Genomic DNA, 17,980 nt, shown 5'->3' on the forward strand with positions numbered 1-17,980 from the left:
TGGAGTTCCAACTCTTCTGATTACTTGCTGTGCGTTCTTCATAAGTTATTGGGCCTCTTTTAGCCCGCATCTTTATCTGCATTAGGAATTACACTAAACGTCATCCACAGCCAACTTAATCTAAGTAAAGGGAGAGGTGGAGGCGAGGAGAAGAGGAGGACAACCCCCAAGGCGGATGCTGAGCACAGCCTCCCCAGGGAGATGAAAGGCGTGGGAGTCAGAAAACTGCTTAGTGGGCACAAGTCGACGCTTAAGTTCTAAACCTGTCTCTTCATCTCCAACACCGAGGTCGAACTTGAGCTCCGCAAAAGGGTATCCATTCGAATGCGGTCACTGACGCGAAGGCGCCGTGAAGAGCGGAACTCGGGCCCTCACTGCGGCGCAGCGGCCCTTTCGGGCCCACCCGGGCAGGAAGCGCCGGCTGCGGGGGAAGCCAACCTCGGGACACAGCCGGAAGCGGGTGGGCGGAGCCTTCCCGGCAGCCGCGACGGGCAAAGCCAGGAGCCAATGGGACGCTGAGGAGTTCCCGCCGCGGCCAATGGGGAGCTGACCGAGGCGGGGCCGGACCAGCCGCCTGGTAACGGCCGCGTGGTAACCGGCTGCGCGCTGCTAGGGCTGAGCGGGCGCTCGGGCTCCAGGTGCGCAGGATGAAGATCGAGGAGGTGAAGAGCACCACCAAGACGCAGCGCATCGCCTCCCACAGCCACGTGAAGGGGCTGGGGCTGGACGAGAGCGGCCTGGCCAAGCAGGCGGCCTCGGGGCTCGTGGGCCAGGAGAACGCGCGCGAGGTGTGGCGGCGGGGCGGGAGCTGAGGCGGGGGGACTGAACTGAGGGGGAGACTGAGGCGGCGCGGACCTGGGGGTGGGGCGTGGGGAGGACGTCCCGGGGCGCGGCGACCACCCCGCGGCCTCGCTCCTGGCCGCGAGTCCTGACTGACCGCCAGTCCCGACTGACCGCCGCTCGGGGCCAGGCCGTCCGCGCGGCACGGGGGTCGGCGGGGAGAGGATGGGCCAGGTCCCTGCTCTCTGGGAGCTCGCGTTTCAGACACATACATTTAAACTGCTGAACAGAAGGGCCGTTATTAGACCTCGGGGATCAGTTCCTGCGGGGCTCTGCGGGCCCGGGCACGGCGTTTGAGTTGCTGTGAGCGCAGTGAGAGGCTCTGGGACTTTTATAGTCGGGAGGTGATCCGCCTGAGCAGGTGGCAGCTACAGAGGCCTTTCTGAACATTCCCGTTAAGCCCACTTCTGCTAAGTGATGCTGGTGCCAAGTGCCTTCGGCCGCATTATCATCACAGAACGGTTCAGGCTCTTTGTGTGTGTGTGTATTTTTTTTTTTTTTGATGAAAACATTGAGGGTGGGAAAGGTCACTTCACCCATCCGCTTGCCACCCAGTTTAGTAATAGTAATGCTGGAGTTTGTGCCTGTGTGCCCCTGACTCCTGAAGCAGCGCGCTCTGTGGTAGGACCGCCCCCTCGGGCCCCCTTCAGCCCTAACTTCAGCCCATTTTGCCCCTCTGCCCCTGCGGTGGCTCGGCAGCTACAGAACTCCTGGGTAAGACTCTTGCCTCCTAGCCTGATTGTGCTAATAGAAGGGGCCAAAGAGAAGCCTCTGGTTTCCATTTGGAACATCAGGTTTCCAGAGAGGAAATAGTGACAGGGCCAAGGTGACTTTGAAATTTCTCTTTATCCAGCTTCTGCTCTCGGAGGGCCTGTCTCTGCGAGTAGCTGACGCTGTTGAGTGCTTTTCAGGTGCTGAGCACTGTGCTAAGCAGCTCCGTTTCCATTGTCTTATTGTTCATCACCACCCTTATACCCGTCCCTCCTCCGCTTTGTTATGACACTTTTCAGACATGCCAGAAAGTTGAAAGACTTGTGTAGTGTGTACCTGTGTGCTTGAATTCTACAAGTAACATTTTACTCTGTTGCTTTGTCTTCTGTCTGCTCATTTATCCATCTAACAATCTGCTTTTGCATTTCAAAGTAAGTTGTAGACATTAGCATACTTTACCATAAACCCGTTAGCCTCTGTGCCACTGTGCTGTGAACTCTGTTTTCAGATGAGGAAACTGTGGCTCCTAGAGGTTAGGTTATGGATCTGTGGTACTCGGCTGGTAATTGGTAGAGCCAGGATTTAAACCTAAGTCTGTCTGACTCCAGAACCCATACTCTTGACTCTGACGCCGTGTGCCTCCATACGAATGTGAGCTTCCCAAGGATAGAGACCGGGTAGCATCATGTACCCAGAACCTGACTCATTATAGGGACTCAGAAGTTACGTACGGAGTTATTAGGCATCCCACCTCTGCTACCAGGTCCTTGTCTGAGTCTGGTCGCATCAGCAGCCTGTCCTCATCTGAACAGTGAGAGTTAGACTAGGTCATCTTTTAAAGGCCCTTCCAGTTCATACTTTTTAAATTTTGGAATTCACTGGACATGTCTCACTGGAGAGAAGGAGCCTAAATGGAAGAAGATTAAATGGAAGGGGAAGTGTGAGTAAGAGTACGTAGCCAAGGTTGGCAAAGGCTCTTCTACCTCTTTTGAGTTGCCCAAAGAGTTCCAGTGCTGAGGATTATGATATCAGAGGTTACTGTGGAAAGACCATAATGGCTCTTTTGTCTTTTTAGAGATGCAGCATCTGAAGAATATCTTCTAGGCTCTGTTAAGTGTACTGTGCTTTTCCAGCTGAGCCAGAAGTGGAATAGGGCACATCCACATGCATTCCCTGAACCCACGTTTTTGAGGGGCTGTCTAAGTGTGGGACCAAGGTACGTCTCCACAGTCCATGGGGAAAGTGGGAGAGGAGATAAGATGTGCTCACAAGACCCTGTCCACAAGGTACCACCCAGGTAGAGGAGCTGTGGGCCTGCCCTGAGGCAAGGACGGTGCACCTTGGAGACAGTTGTGCTTTCGGTTTTTAGATCAGTGTGAGAAACCTTGAGATCAGGTGTTAAAGGAGTGTGACTTTCTCAGCCCTACTCCTTTAGAGTTAAATATTGTAAAATACACAAAACCAGGAACGCATTTATGGAATTTCTAAACACACGTATCAATACGCAGTCAGCTCTTGAACAACATGGGTTTGAACGGCATGGGTCCACTTATTCACAGATTTCTTTTAATAAATACATATTAGGGTGCTACATGACCCCCAGTTGGTTGAACCCAGGGCTGCTGAACCACAGATATGGAGGGCTGACTGTATAGTTATGCCCTGATTTTCGCCTGCGTGGAGGTTGGGCGCCCCTAACTTCAAGGGTTCACGGGGTCAACTGTATATATGTGTATGTGTATGCGAAATACATGCTGTATGTATAGAATGTCCATACCTGTCTATATATAATATAGATGCTGTAAATGGCTTAATACTCAGGATACTTAAAATACACGAACGCACAAGTAATTTAATCTTGAGGATTTGAAGGGCATTCCTCGGATCTTAGGATGCTGTAGGTTAAACCTCACGTGCAGCATTTGCTTACAGCATTCCGGGATAGATAACTGATGGCCAACTAGTAGCGTATGTCATTGATTCTTAGCCCTTAGTGGGTTAATTTGGGAATGTGATGAAAGCTGTGACCCCTCCCTGGAAGAATGCACATTTGAACATATACACAGAGTCTCGTTACCAATTTTGAGGTGTGTGGGCCCCTGGAGTATATGCCACTGCTCCCATTTGTACCCCTCCTGTCTGTTACCCACATAGCAGCCATCAAGATACTTTAAAAACAAATTTTCAGAACATGACATGCGGCCTAAGACTTTTTCACTGGCTTCCCATTACATGTAGACTAAAATCCAGACTTTACTATGGACTGGAAGATCCTGTTCTGAGTGCTGCCCCTCCTGCCTCTACAACCTCATCTTCCCGGTCTGCTTGTTTTCTGAACTCTGGTCAGCACAGCTTTTCTGTCCCTTGGACATGCCAAGCTCATTCCTGTATTTTGAATTTATTGTTTCCTTTGCTTGGAACACTGACTCCTGCCCTGCCTGCAGCTTCGTATATCAAATATAATGTCAAAGAGGCCTTCCCAGATCACTCTTTATTATAGAGTAACCTCTGCCCCCAGCCGCTTGCTCTTTTCTTGCCCTTTTTTCTTCATAGTAGAGATTCTGTGTTTGTATGTCTCCTCCACTAGGACATGAGCTCCATGGCCCTCTACTGCCTCGGGCGCCTAGGACAGTGCCTGTGGTGTCCTGGCACTCGATGAGTCTGAGTTGTGTGGACCAGACACTGGACTTTTTCGTCCTGTGAAACATTTTAATATTGATTTATTATTTCTTTCTGTTGTGGTGTCTAGGCATGTGGTGTGATAGTGGAATTAATCAAAAGCAAGAAAATGGCTGGAAGAGCTGTCTTGTTGGCAGGGCCTCCTGGAACTGGCAAGGTACTCATTTTCCCTCATTTTTTAAAATCTACCCAAGAGGATGATCTTAATGTCTAAGCCAAATTCAATTTGTGTCTTAACTAGTCTTTGTTTAGCTAAATTGGTTATATGTATGTTTTTAAAACCAATGTGCAATAATACAGTTGAGTATCTAAAATCCATGCTTCTAAAATTCAAATTACCCTGGCTGACCTCCAGAGAAAAGAGAGTGAAGTCCTCAGGGGTGTCTCATTGTCTCTGTAATTTGTCTTTTATCTCTTTCAAGTCTCCTTTGCTTTGGAAATATATTTCTGTTGGCCTAGGGCTTCATAAAATCTTGGGAGTGACATCTTACTTGAGGGGGAAAGACAACCGGTCAGCAAGCAATTTTCCAAATGCTCACTTGACCCAGCACTATTCTGGCTGCGTGAGAGATGGAAAGAAAAAGGAAAAAAGGGGGCTTCCCTGGTGGCACAGCGGTTGAGAGTCTGCTTGCCGATGCAGGGGACACGGGTTCGTGCCCCGGTCTGGGAAGATCCCACATGCCGTGGAGCGGCTGGGCCCGTGAGCCATGGCTGCTGAGCCTGCGCATCTGGAGCCTGTGCTCCGCAACGGGAGAGGCCACAACAGTGAGAGGCCCGCGTACCGCAAAAAAAAAGAAAAAGGAAAAAAGAATAAGAGACGTGATTTTTATCTCCAAGGGCCTTACAGTCTCTCCAGGGCAGAGAGGACACCACGGCAGCATGAAAAACTCCAGTTGAGCGCTAAGCTGCGAGGCATCGCCTGATCTTAAATGCAGCTGGAATTGCAGCGGGAGGTGACACTTGGGCTGGTGTGGCTGGAGGGGTTGAAGCTTGACATTTGACTTGGCAGGGAAGAAAAGGGCCTTCCAGGGCAAGGGTGCAGGACAACTTGTGGGATCTGTGAGGGGCTTGGCTGGGCGCTTGAAACGCACTAGAGTCCCCAGTCTGGGCCCTGCTGTTCTTCTGGAGGGCTGCTTGGTGCAGGAGAGGAGGAGCCTGGGGGAGTCACTGTGTAAAGAAAGGGGTTCCAGCGCTGGTGCTGAGACCCCAGGCAGGTCCCTTAGCCTTTCTGAAGCGGTAGCACAGCCCTGCCTGTTGGAGGGAGCTATTAAAGTGGCGGTTGTAGGATGACGACTCTCATTATCATTTTGAAGTCATATGATTGAATTGATAGTATGTCTTTTACTGGTGTCTAACCATAGGGGAGGAAGTGCTATATTTGTGAACAGGTATAAACGTGAGCTTTAATTCCCTTTCTGCTTGTCACTGTATTTACCATTTATTTGCTTACTGTTCCTTCTCATATCTTAGACCTTTGCTCTCCCTCCATTTCCTTCCTAAAGTACATCATTAAGAAGGTCCTTCTAGAAGTTTGTTGGTGGCAAAGTCAGGTTTGTATTTATTGTGTTGCCCTTGTTTGGAAAGATAGTTGTGTTGGATATATAATTCAGTTGACAGATGTGTTCTGTCAGTACTGTTTCTCTCAGTGATATTTGCTACCTTTTGGCTTCTGGTGTTGCTTTTGAGAAGACTGGTTTTGAGGATTTTGTCTTTTCTCTCTGGATGTTTTTGGGATATTTTGGTTTTGGTGTTTCACTGTGACATGTCAAAGTGTGGATTTATTTTCATTTATCCTGCTTCATATGGATCTGAGTACATATTGTGTCTAATAAGTTCTGGGAACTGGTCAGCCTTTGTCTCTTCAGATGCTGCCTTTCCCTGTTCTCTGTCTTCTCTTCTGGAGCTCCAGCTAGGTGAGGTTCCACTGCAGAGGTCCTCCGCTTGGGCCGAGTTTGCCCCCCGGGGAACATTTGGCACTGTCCTGAGACGTTTCCGGTTGTTACACTTGGTTGGGCCGGGAGTGCTGCTGGCATCTTGTGGGTGGAGGCCGGGGGGTTTGCAGGGCACCCTGCAGAGCACAGAGCAGCCCCTGCAAGAGGAGTTCTCCAGCCCAAAATGCCCACGGTGCCAAGACGGAAATCCTGGGCTGGAGCTTCTCATTTTGTCTTCTTAGTCTTTGAAGCTCTTTTATGTTTTCTGTTGTTTTGACTCTTCTGCGTTCTGAGTAGCTTCATTAGACATGTCTTCCAGTCTGTCTTGTAAGCTGTGAGGAAGCTACTCTTTAATCTAGTCCATTGAATATTTTCCATTTTGAAAAATTTGAAACCTACAAAAGAGTGGAAAGAACAGTTTGATGAATCCCTCTGTACCCTACTCTTAGGTAACTAAGTGTAAATATTTTGTGAGATTTGTGTTTTCTCTATGTTACTTCTGAACCATTTGAAAGTAAGTGCAAGGGACCTTCTCTGTCATTCCCATGATGCTGTCATCCACCCAAGAAATATAATGTTGCTAATAAAATTAGCTAATATCTAGTTTATATTAAAATATCTCCAAGTCATTTCAGTTTGTGGCTCTTTCATTTTTTTATATTTTTAAATTGAATTATAATCACATAGCACACATTGCATTCATTATTGTCTCTTTAGTCTCTTTATCGAGAACGGTTCCTGTCCCCTGCATTTTTGGTTTCTTTTCTTTTACGACACTGACATTTTTGAAGAGCCCAGGACAGTTGTTTTGTAGAGTACCCTACAGCTGTCCTCCAGTGGTTGTCTGATTGTGTCTGAAACATTCAGCTCTTTGGCAGAACGCGATGCAGGTGATGTGTCTGGAACCTGCATCACAACAGGGGGCTGACGCCACGTTCTGCTATGAGGGGACTGGTTCCCTCTGAAATTTATGATCATCTGGGAAGTGGCACTTTGAGATGTCCTGAATGCCCTTTTACCCTATGGCTGTAGCATTCATTGATGGTCATTGCCTCATCAGTTATCACATTGGTGGTTGCAAAATGGCGAATTTCTAAATCTGTCATATCCTCTACATATATTAGCTTGCTTTTTTTTTTTGTAATGAAGAAGCCCCTCCTTCCCCCACTCATTATTTTTAATTTCTTCAAAATCTGTTTTTTGCTTATTTGTTTGTTTGTTTGTTTTGGCCGTGCCATGCAGCTTGCAGGATCTTAGTTCCCCGACCAGGGATCGAACCCATGCCCCCTGCAGTGGAAGCGTGGAGTCCTAACCACTGGGCCTCCCGGGAAGTCCCAAAATCTGGCTATTTTTGATAGCCTCTTGTTCCTTGTTCGTGAAATACTTTCTTGTTTATTTTGTATCCTGTGTCTGCTTGTGGACTCATGTTTGATCAAATCTGAGGCTTCCCTGATCTCTTGATTAGGGCCAAGTGCTTCCTGAGAGGACTTGGGAGGGCCCCTGCTGTGCTGCCAGGACAGGGCACATGAAGGAGATTTTGTGGCTTGGGTTTTCTGGCCATCAGGCAGTGTAGAGACCAATCCTTAATCTGTTTGAGAGCCTGCTGGTGAGACTTCCTCAGCCAGAGCTGTGGTGAGACGGACAAGCCTGTCTTTGTCCGTTGGAGATTTTCTCTGTGGCCACCTTGTCTACTGACGTGTGCCCTTCAAGGCTCCTTTTTATCCAGGGGTTTCTGGCATCTGTCAAACACCTGCCCAGCTTTTCAGAGTAGTAAACTACCTTGCAATGATAGTTTACTACTTTGGGTCTATCATGACTACTTACTTATTCTAGATGTTTTGTAACAGGAGGGAGTGGCCGTGGCCCTAGTGGCCGCTTTGCTGGAAGCATGGGTTTCTGGTGCTTTTGTAACATTGTACCCATGGACCTCAACGTTCAGACGACTTAACTGAGTGGCCGGCAGGAGTGTGGTGCTTGTTCAGAGTATGGCCATTCCCCTCCTGAGGCCTGCACACTCTTTTTTTTTTTTTTTTTTGCGATACCCGGGCCTCTCACTGTTGTGGCCTCTCCCGTTGCGGAGCACAGGCTCCGGACGTGCAGGCTCAGCGGCTGTGGCTCACGGGCCCAGCCACTCCGCAGCATGTGGCATCCTCCCGGACTGGGGCGCGGACTCTCAACCACTGCGCCACCAGGGAAGCCCTACACATGCTTAATAATAGGGCTTTGTGTTTGGGTTTTAGAAAAAGGTGTTCGGATGAAGTTGAAAACAAAGTAGGTTTTTTAATCTTTTGGCAACAGCCTCTTTTTTGTGCCACTTGCATGGGGGGTGGGCACACAGAAATAGGTCTTGGAGATCGGGGTTTGCATCCTGACCCTTGTGCTTGCTAACTGTTTGACTTTGGGTGAGCTGGAAATTTCTGAGTTTCGGTTTCTAAATTCACAAAAGGTGAACTAGATCATCAAGTTCATAGGCTGCTTGGGAGGGTTCAGTGGGATCCCTCGTGCAAGTCACCCAGCCCTATATAGTAGGTGTAGTATAGTCTGCACAGTAGCCACATCATATGCCAGCCTTCTGGGAGCCTTTAAATGGAGGAAACTAGACACACCTGAAGCATTTCTTAACCAAGCATTTATCATATTTTAATGCAATATGTCGATCATCTCTTCTGTATTTGGTAGTGGTGGGGGTCTGCATTGAATCAGATGCAGCACTGTCTTTGGAGTTCACAACTGAGGGAGGGGAGTTGGCGCCTGTAGCGACAGGGGAAGAGAAAGAGGAGTGACTGGAAGGGTGGCGGGGTTTGGATAGAAGGTGAGCGTGGCAGGCCTGAGGCTCCTGCTGGGAGTCCTGGTGTCTTGTGCTGCTACCTGCCCCGTTATGCTCCAGAGATTTTCCCTTCGCTCTTAGGATACAAGAGAATACAGCTTTAGAGGTATCAGCCTTGAGGGCACAGACCCAGATGCCTACTCAGACGGGCAGTGGGGCTGAGTGAAGCGCCCGGGAGCCCGCACGAGCCCTTGCTGGGGAGGCAGCTGCCCGCGTGTCCACTCCCAGTGCTGCCATGTGGTCATAGGGGCCCCTTGTGTCCAGACCTTCTTGCCTCTCAGAAGAAGCTAAATAATTGTATTTTTATGTGAAATTTCCCAACATTAGAAAATGGGCAACAATTGAGTTTAAAAACACACATGAGGACTTCCCTGGTGGTGCAGTGGTTAAGAATCTGCCTGCCAATGCCGGGGACATGGGTTCAATCCCTGGTCTGGGAAGATCCCACATGTCACGGAGTAACTAAGCCCGTGCACCACAACTACTGAGCCTGTGCTCTAGAGCCCGTGCTCCACAGCAAGAGAAGCCACCGCAGTGAGAAGCCCGCGCACCACAATGAAATGTAGCCCCCACTCGCCGCAACTAGAGAAAGCCCGTGCACAGCAATGAAGACCCAGCACAGCCAAAAAAGAAAGAAAACACACATGAGACTCTGCAGGCCAAAACAGGAGTAGTCTGTGGGCAAGCAGTTTGCTACCGGTGACCTAACCCAGGACTTTGATTTGACAGATGAGGAAGTCAGGCACCAGAGATTTGCCATGTACCCAGGGTCACGCTGAAGATTAAACTAGCACCAAACGGGCAGTGAACAGAAGAGGAACCTTTACTGAGCCAGTTTTAAAACTGTCTCGGATATCTGTGTCATCCTTCAGTAGCAACCTTGTTTTCTTCCTTAGCCTGTACGCCTTGGGGACCTTACCTGGGCTCTCGTGTCAAAGTTGAGGAAAGGTGAAAACAGTAGTAAAAGGCCGTGGTGTTTCCCCGTCCTGCACCAGCTTTAAGGCACTGGCTTTTCATACTTGCTCTTTGACCGTACATCTGTTAGTCTTCGTCTGCTCAGCATCTGCCTATGGTAGTTATCTTAGCAAAAGTAAATTTGTAGTTTATTAGGGCATGTTCAAGTGTAACTTCACCAGTTCATAGCTTCAGAATCCTAGCTTGTGTGTCATTCTTCATGGTTTGCGGGGCCACTCAGCATAAAGTGAACATCCTGTCATTTGTTCCTTGATTATTGATTTCTAATGGGTTGTAAGTTGGTGCCTTCCTGTGTCTGTAAAGACAGAAAGCAGTATCTCAAAGACCCAGTGGTGCTGTTCTACTGCGACGAGGTCAGAACCCTGTTTTGACACTGAGGGAACAGTTTTGGGAGACTATACTGACTATTCTGATGGGAATCTGATCTCTGGAACCCTGCTGTCAGACTTTAAGGTTCCACTGTGCCATTTTCTAGATTATGGTACCGAGGACATGTTATCTAATGTGTCTCAGCTTTCTCATTTGTGAAATGGGGAGAGTAGTGGTGTCCACTTCGTAGGGTGAGTGGAAGGGGCATGTGAAACATCGGGAACTGGACTGGCCAAGTCTCAGTCGTGGCAAGTGTTGTGATGACAGGGCCCATTTTGCTAGAAATCGACTGTCCACAAAAGTCATTAAACGTTTATTGTGAAACATGCAAACCGTATTAAAACTAAAGGGCTAGAGTTTCAGTTCCTAGTTAATAATTTTTTTATAGCATATGTTCCTGAATTGTATTTCAAGAATGTGAAACAAGTGCATTTCCTTTGTTTTCTTCTGTAGACAGCTCTAGCTCTGGCTATTGCTCAGGAGCTGGGTAGTAAGGTCCCTTTCTGCCCGATGGTAGGGAGTGAAGTTTACTCCACGGAGATCAAGAAGACAGAAGTGCTGATGGAGAACTTCCGCAGGGCCATTGGTGAGTACTCTGCCTGCGCCCAGTACCCATCTGCGCCTAATACCCTGTCCATGCCTGTCCGAGGCTTGTCCTCACCTGCCTCTTCCTTGTGAAAATGCCTCTAGGACTTGTATTCGTGGCACTGCTGTTTTCTTTTGGTGCCATTAGAGTTATCTTTGCAAACGAAACGAAAACCCAGTTCTTCCAATGGAAGTGCTTTAGCAGCCAGCGAATGTGAGCCCAGCTGTGGGGCTGGGGCTCTTCATCTGACAAAGTAGATCTTCCTGGGGGCCTTACTGTGCTTTTAGAGATGACAGTCCCCTGAAAAAGTTCTGGATGTAAGCCAACAGCACTGTGTGTCGTGCTGTCAGAACGCCCGGCCTGCATGCTGAGCTGGTCAGCAGGCGAGGAAACCATGTGGGACGGTGGAGCTTCAAGGCTGTGGTGCCAACCGTGCAGGGCCTGGAGCTGCTGTACTGCCTGCCTGTGACATGCCAGGGCAGTTCTGGGGAAATCTTAGTTTCCCTCAGACCTACTTGTAGACATAGCTTATTCCTGTTAAGCTATGAAAAAGTATGTAATGCACACGTGAGTGTCTATATCTAGGATATACTTGCTGAGTTACAAGTATGAACACTTGTCAGAGTGCCTGTGTCATTTTACAGTCCCTTTGGTTGTCAAAACAAGGTAAGGGGCTTCCCTGGTGATGCAGTGGTTGAGAATCCGCCTGCCAATGCAGGGGACACGGCTTTGAGCCCTGGTCTGGGAAGATCCCACGGAGCATCTAAGCCCGTGCGCCACAACTACTGAGCCTGCGCTCTAGAGCCCGCAAGCCACAACTACTGAGCCCGCGTGCCACAACTACTGAAGCCTGCACACCTAGAGCCCGTGCTCCCAACAAGAGAAGCCACCACAATGAGAAGCCCGTGCACCGCAACGGAGAGTAGCCCCCGCTCACCGCAACTAGAGAAAGCCCGCGCACAGCAACGAAGACCCAACGCAGCCAAAAATAAATAAAATAAATAAATTTATTAAAAAACAAACAAACAAAAAGCAAGGTAAGTATTCTCAAGAAGGAAACTTACTAGACAACGTCAAGGAAATTACGAAAGTTTAAGAAAGAGTAGATTTGTCTAAGCCCAGAATTCTTTCCTCAGGAATGGTAGAGTCTAATTGAAGGGTATGGTCATGTAGGGCCTTAGAACATGGTAGGGCTTTGCGTGCTACGTGGTGCGAAATGAAGGGAGAAGCAATGGGAGAGTGGAGTCCCTGTGGCTGGGTGTGGAGAGCGAGGGCAGAAGCAGGGAGCCCACGAGGAGTCTGAGCAAGAGGTGGTGGTGCGTCGGCCGGCGCGGTGGAGCTGGGGGTGGGAGAAGCGGTTGGATTCTGGGTCTGGTGGGATGGTGGAGCTGATGGGATTTCCTGAGAGATGAGTTGTGGGGCTGGAAGAGAGAGAAGAGAGAGGAGGTGAGGATGAGTGCCAGGCGCTGCCGGGTTTGGAGGTGGGAGTATGGGGAGGAGCAGACTGGGCATCTGTTGAATGTCGCTGTGGGTGTAGTGGGCCGCGTTCATCAGTGTAGCCCCAGTTCCTGGCCCACGGTGGGTGCTCCGTGACGTTTTTCTGAATGAGAGAAGGGGTGCACTTTGAAGCAGGTAGAAGAAAACAGAGGCCTCTAGCCCTCAGTCTGTGTCTGGTCGATAGACAGATGTTTGGTTTACACAGTGTTTTTTAATAACTTTTGAGTGAGTTGCCAGTATTTGGAAATTGGGAGATGTCCCATAGAATGAAAGAAGCTTTCATTCCCTGGCAGCCGCGGTGGTCCAGGCGAAGCAGGCACCCTCCCTAGCAGAGCAGCCTGTACCAGCTCGCCCCGGTCTCCTTGTGGCACTCGCTCTGCTGCCTTACAGTCCCCGCCAGGGCCCTGTGAGCACTGGACTTGGGGACTCTTGTTAGAGGTTGGTTTAGAAACCAGAAACTGTGCACTCTGTCCATAGGCTAAGTTCTGGATTTTTTAAACTGCAAAGTATTTCCTACTGGAAATATTTTTTACGTTGAAACACTGGATTTCTTTTTTTTGTGCCTATTTTAAAGTGACATATAACATACACATAGAAAAGTGTAAAAATACCTATAGTTTAACAATAATGAAGTAGACGCTCATGCAGTCACCATTCAGCTCAAGGAACAGAGCACGGGCGGCACCACAGACAGACATGGCTCGTGCCCTCACAGGTCATAGCCCCTCACCTTTCCTACACGTCCCCCACAGAGCGCAAGAGTGGTGTGGCAGTGGCTTCTGTGGCAGTCATAACCCTGTACACCCGGGTGTGTGTCCTAGGCAGTGTGGTTTAGTTTTGCCCCTTTTATAAACTTTATCTGAGCGGAACCTACTTTAGGTGCTGTGTCTTGCTTCTTTACCAGCCTTTTCTTTGTGAGGTTCAGCTCGTGGTGTTGTATCTGGAATAACAGTGGAAGTGGCTCAGAGGGCCCCCTTCCTAGTTTAAAATCTTTCTGAGTACTTCTCGAAAACTTAATGAACATGTGACAGATTTTATTTAACTCCTTAAGTAATGAGATAAAAAGTAAGGTGTTACAATTAGTTCAAATATCTGAGTACATTTTAAATGTATTTTTATTTATTAAAAAAAATATTTTTCTGGACTTCCCTGGTGGCACAGTGGTTAAGAATCCGCCTGCCGATGCAGGGAACACGGGTTCAAGTCCTGGTCCGGGAAGATCCCACATGCCGTGGAGCAACTAAGCCCGTGCGCCACAGCTAGTGAGCCTGTGCTCTGGAGCCTGCGAACCACAACTACTGAGCCCACGTGCCACAACTACTGAAGCCCGCGTGACTGGAGCCCATGCTCCGCAACAAGAGAGGCCACTGCAGTGGGAGGCCCACGCACCGCGATGAAGGGGGGCCCCCCCGCTCACTGCAACTAGAGAAAGCCCGCATGCAGCAGCGAAGCCCCATCGCAGCCAAAAATTAAAACACACACACACACACACACACACACGTATTTTTTTTTCCTGACATTGATAAAAGATGACAAAACGCACCTTTACATGAATGCATATGTTTGGGTTGCTTAAAGTTAACTTACATGCTTTAAAATTTGAAAAAATAGAGATAAATTTCCTGGGATTCTGTTTTGTGATTTGCCATTTTTGAGGGGGCGAGACAATGCGGTTCTTTTGATGGCAGCAAGGTGAAGAGAAATTTCTTGATCCTGACACAGAGTAAAAAGACAGGCCATTGACTATCTTCAAAAAGGAACCCTGCCCGTCTTCCTCTGCCTTTGAATTCCTGTGAAGTGGCAGAGGGGTTGGGGAGGAAGTGGTGAGCTGCCCAGAAATGAAAAGCAAGGAGTCTGTGCTGTTTCCTTGGCGTGATGAAGGTCCCTGTCAAGGATGTAGAAACCTGAGCCAGCAGATGAAACCTGTGCCGTTCACGATGTCATTGCCGGAGATAGCGCCAGCCCGACCCTGTTCCTGGCTAACAGCCGGTTTCATTGTCCATCACCCACATCCCCTGCCTGCTTGTCAGCACAGAGCAACTTCTAAACAAATATGGGGGCTAGTGAGAGACGGGAATGCCTTTCTTCCCCTACTCAAGGAATTTCATGTTACAGTCGTCTACCAGTAAATAGAGGGAAGCAATTCCATTTGAAGGAACTTATCTATGTGGGATATAAAAGTTTTGATTTAAAAATAAATCAAGTTAATTTTAAAAGTACAGAAATTTCCAATTTTGTCACAATCTTCTGTTGTCACAATTCATGTTGTTTGGAAAATTTTTGTCTTGATGTTCAGGAACTAAGCATTAGGTAAGGTAGAAATGAAATGCAGCCTCTCTTTTGGGACTATTCCAAGACTTCCATTTGTAGGTGATCAGATTAAAGGAAGGTGGAGTAAAACTTTAATATCTGAGAGTCTTTGCCCTGACTGGGTTTCTGGGGAAAGAAGGCAAACAACCCAGTGATAGGATAATGACCAGGTTTGAAGGTGGGAAGTGACCGAGAATGTCTGAACCACGGGCAGTGTTTCTGTGTGCCACTGGGATATTTCCCTATTACGACAGAGGCGGCTTGGTGGTGAGGACACCCAAACCATTACGGGGCTTCCCACCCGCAGAGTAGTGTACAGCTCCACGTCATGAGCAGAACAGAGTTCTTCACTCATTCTTTAGATGAGTGTCTCTCAGCTGGGGCTGTACATTGGAACATCTGGGGAGCTTTAAACTCATAAAGATGACAGGGTCCCACCCCTTGAGATTCGGAGGCAAATGGTCTGAGTGCAGTCGAGGAGGGAGGAATTGTAGGAGCTGTCAGGTGAGTGTGCAGGGTGAGAACTGTGAGTGGGTCCAGCAGAGGTTCGGAGCCGTGCTCCCTCAACTTAAGCCAGCAGTGGTCCTCTTTTGCCCGGGCCCACTGGTATTATTTACTTAGGTATTTCTTTTTAAAGTGACTTGGTAGTTTGGTGCACAAATACAGAAGAGTGCATGGAACATCAGTGTATACCTCGGTGGATTATTATACATTGAAAACCCATGAAACTAGCACCCAGTCAAGAGAGAGATTATTGCCAATACCCCAGAGCATCTGTATGGTTACATCTATCCTTCCATTTTTGAGATTCAGCCCTATGGCTGCGGGTAGCCATAATCGTTTCTCATTGCTCCATGATATTCTATTGTGCGAATACACCACAGTGCAGTTACCTCTCCCACTGCAGGTAGACATGGGACTTTTCCCAGTGTTTGGCAACTAAGAATGATGCTGTGTGACTGTGTCCCTTGGTGCACATGTGCACTCAGGCCTCTTGGGTATATACCTTGGAGTTGAATTGCAGGGTCACAGGTATTCATGTAGTCAACTTTAGGAGACAATAAATACCATGTTATTTACTTACACTCCCACCAGCAGTGTAAGCTTTCCTTTTGTTCGGCATCCTTACCGACTCTTGATATTGCCAGTCTTTTTAGTTTTAGTGATTCTGGAGGTTGTAGAGTAGTATTTTGTTGTTTTTTCTTTTTCCATTGTTAAAATTTTTATTTTGGAAAATATCAAGTACCCAAGAAGTGGTCAAGTGGTACGATGACCTCCCCCATGGTCCCATCTGATTGCAGAGCTGCTTTCATATCTATAAATATTTCAGTTATGTATCTCCGAAAAAGAAGGACTTAAAAAAATACCATTTTCATACCTAGGAAAAATTAACAGTAAATTCTTTAATATCATCACATATCTAGTTAATCTTCACATTTCAGGTTGTCCTGTGTCATAATATGTTTCTTTTATAGTATTATTATGCAAATCAGTATACAAATAAAGGTCTACATAATAGATTGGTTGGGAAATGTCTTCTATCTTTTAAATCTGTGTTTCCCTTATGTTTCTATTTTTACCTTTGGGCAAAATACAAACTAGATAGAGACTGGGGTCGTACTCAAGGGCTGGCAGAAAGTGGGTGGTGAGCACTGTGGGTACATGCTAACTGGAAGCGAAAGGACAGGGCGAGTTTCATGAGAAAGGCCCTGCGGTAGGATCGGAGGAAACGGGTCCTGGAGACTTGGACCCCAGTCCTGGGTCCACCCTGAAGAGGGATAGACTCTCCGCCTCACCGCTGGCGCTGACGGTTGCATCTGCGAAGCGGAGACAGAGTCCTTCCACGGCTGCTTCGGGGCTGACGGCCCTCCTGCTGTCTCCCGGCCCCAACCCTCTGGACCGGGTGGGGGGCTGCTTCTAAGGGCGAAGAGCTGCGGCAGCCTTGACTCTTAGTTTATTGTTGGTGTGGTCTGCCAGCTTTCCCCTAAGTTCAGGGGTGCCTTCTGTAGCCCATCTGCACCTGATCTGACCCGAGGATGCTTCCCTCCTCACCTTTGAACTGATGGCAGGCACAGTGAGTTAGAATGGCTTTCTTGTTGACGTTTTTAGAATCCTCTGAAAATAGATTTAATAGCTGCTAACTTACCTGTGGCATGGCTGTGGTTTCGGAGGAAGCCATTTGTGTCTCTTGACCTGGACTTCGGGAATTAGAGTCTGTGCAGGAGTGTGTATGTGCTATGTGTGTTTTCAGAGAAGCTGGGGTGGTGATGTGCATTTGTCTTCCTGTTTTAAGAAAAACTTCAGTTACTAATGATTACCATTGCTTTGTTAGAAAAACCCCGTTTCCTTTTTTTCTCAAGTTACTGTAAATGTTTTCATGAAGTCAACACACTCACGTAACCAGCACCCGGATCAAGAAACAGACCTTACTAGAACTCCAGAAGCTGCTCATACCCTCTCTAGCTACTCTTCTTGTCCCCCGGGCCAGCAGGCAGAGACATGCGTGTATCGCATGAGGGGAAAAAACGTCTGATCCAGACAAGGCCTGGGTTTTCGTGCTGAGTTTGGGGGTGCCGCGGTGCAGGGGCCGTAGCATCCCGTGGCGCCCTCCTAAGAGATCGTGGGCCTTATACAGAACTTGCAGGCACATCTGCAGGCAGATTTCTCGGGTGTTGGATGGTCTGCCTGATAACACCCCCTCACCCCTAAGTGACTTCTTTGGCCCGTCCATTCACGTGTGCCTGTGGGGCTGAGCCTTCAGCCCAGGTGTTGACAGTCTCGCGGGGGCCGCTCGGCGCTGCAGGTCCCTGCACGGGGAGACGCAGGGTGCCAGGTGGTGACTGGAGGGTGAGGAAGAAGGAAGGGTTGTGTCAGGGCAGCTCTGTAGAGCCGGCAAGTCTCTACCTGGAAGTCTGTGAGGCCAAAGGGAGGGAAGGATGCTTCCGGCAGCAAAAACATTGTACTTGAGGGCACTGAGGCCATCTTCTAAAAATTAACTTGACAACAAACATTTATTGAACAGCTAATGTGGGTGATGTTTAGAACAGGAGAGAGAAGTTTGCCTTCCTTTACAGTATTCTAATCTAAGAACTGTAAATGCTCTATTATTGGGGGCGGTTTGCTTTGGAGATGAATTGCAACGAGTTGTAGAACCACCCGCTACAAATCGTGAATGACAGCTGGGTGTTTCTTCTTGGGGTGTGCAGTGAGGAGCAGCCCGGGGCCCAGATGCCTGGCGGGGTGGCTGTCCCTTGC

General features: G+C 48.5%; 1 protein-coding gene across 1 annotated transcript in view; it reads left to right on the forward strand.

Moving 5' to 3' along the window:
- Window positions 1-583: 583 nt before the first annotated feature.
- The window catches only part of RUVBL1 (RuvB like AAA ATPase 1), a 35,018-nt gene continuing 17,621 nt past the window's right edge, over window positions 584-17,980 (forward strand). The window contains exons 1-3 of the mRNA XM_060023163.1: window positions 584-788; window positions 4,301-4,387; window positions 10,786-10,918. Coding sequence (XP_059879146.1) covers window positions 648-788; window positions 4,301-4,387; window positions 10,786-10,918 — 361 coding nt within the window. The 5' untranslated portion in view covers window positions 584-647. The remainder of the gene's footprint in view (window positions 789-4,300; window positions 4,388-10,785; window positions 10,919-17,980) is intronic.

Source organism: Delphinus delphis, chromosome 10 (genome assembly GCF_949987515.2).
Source record: "Delphinus delphis chromosome 10, mDelDel1.2, whole genome shotgun sequence".
Classification (NCBI taxonomy): Eukaryota; Metazoa; Chordata; class Mammalia; order Artiodactyla; family Delphinidae; genus Delphinus; species Delphinus delphis.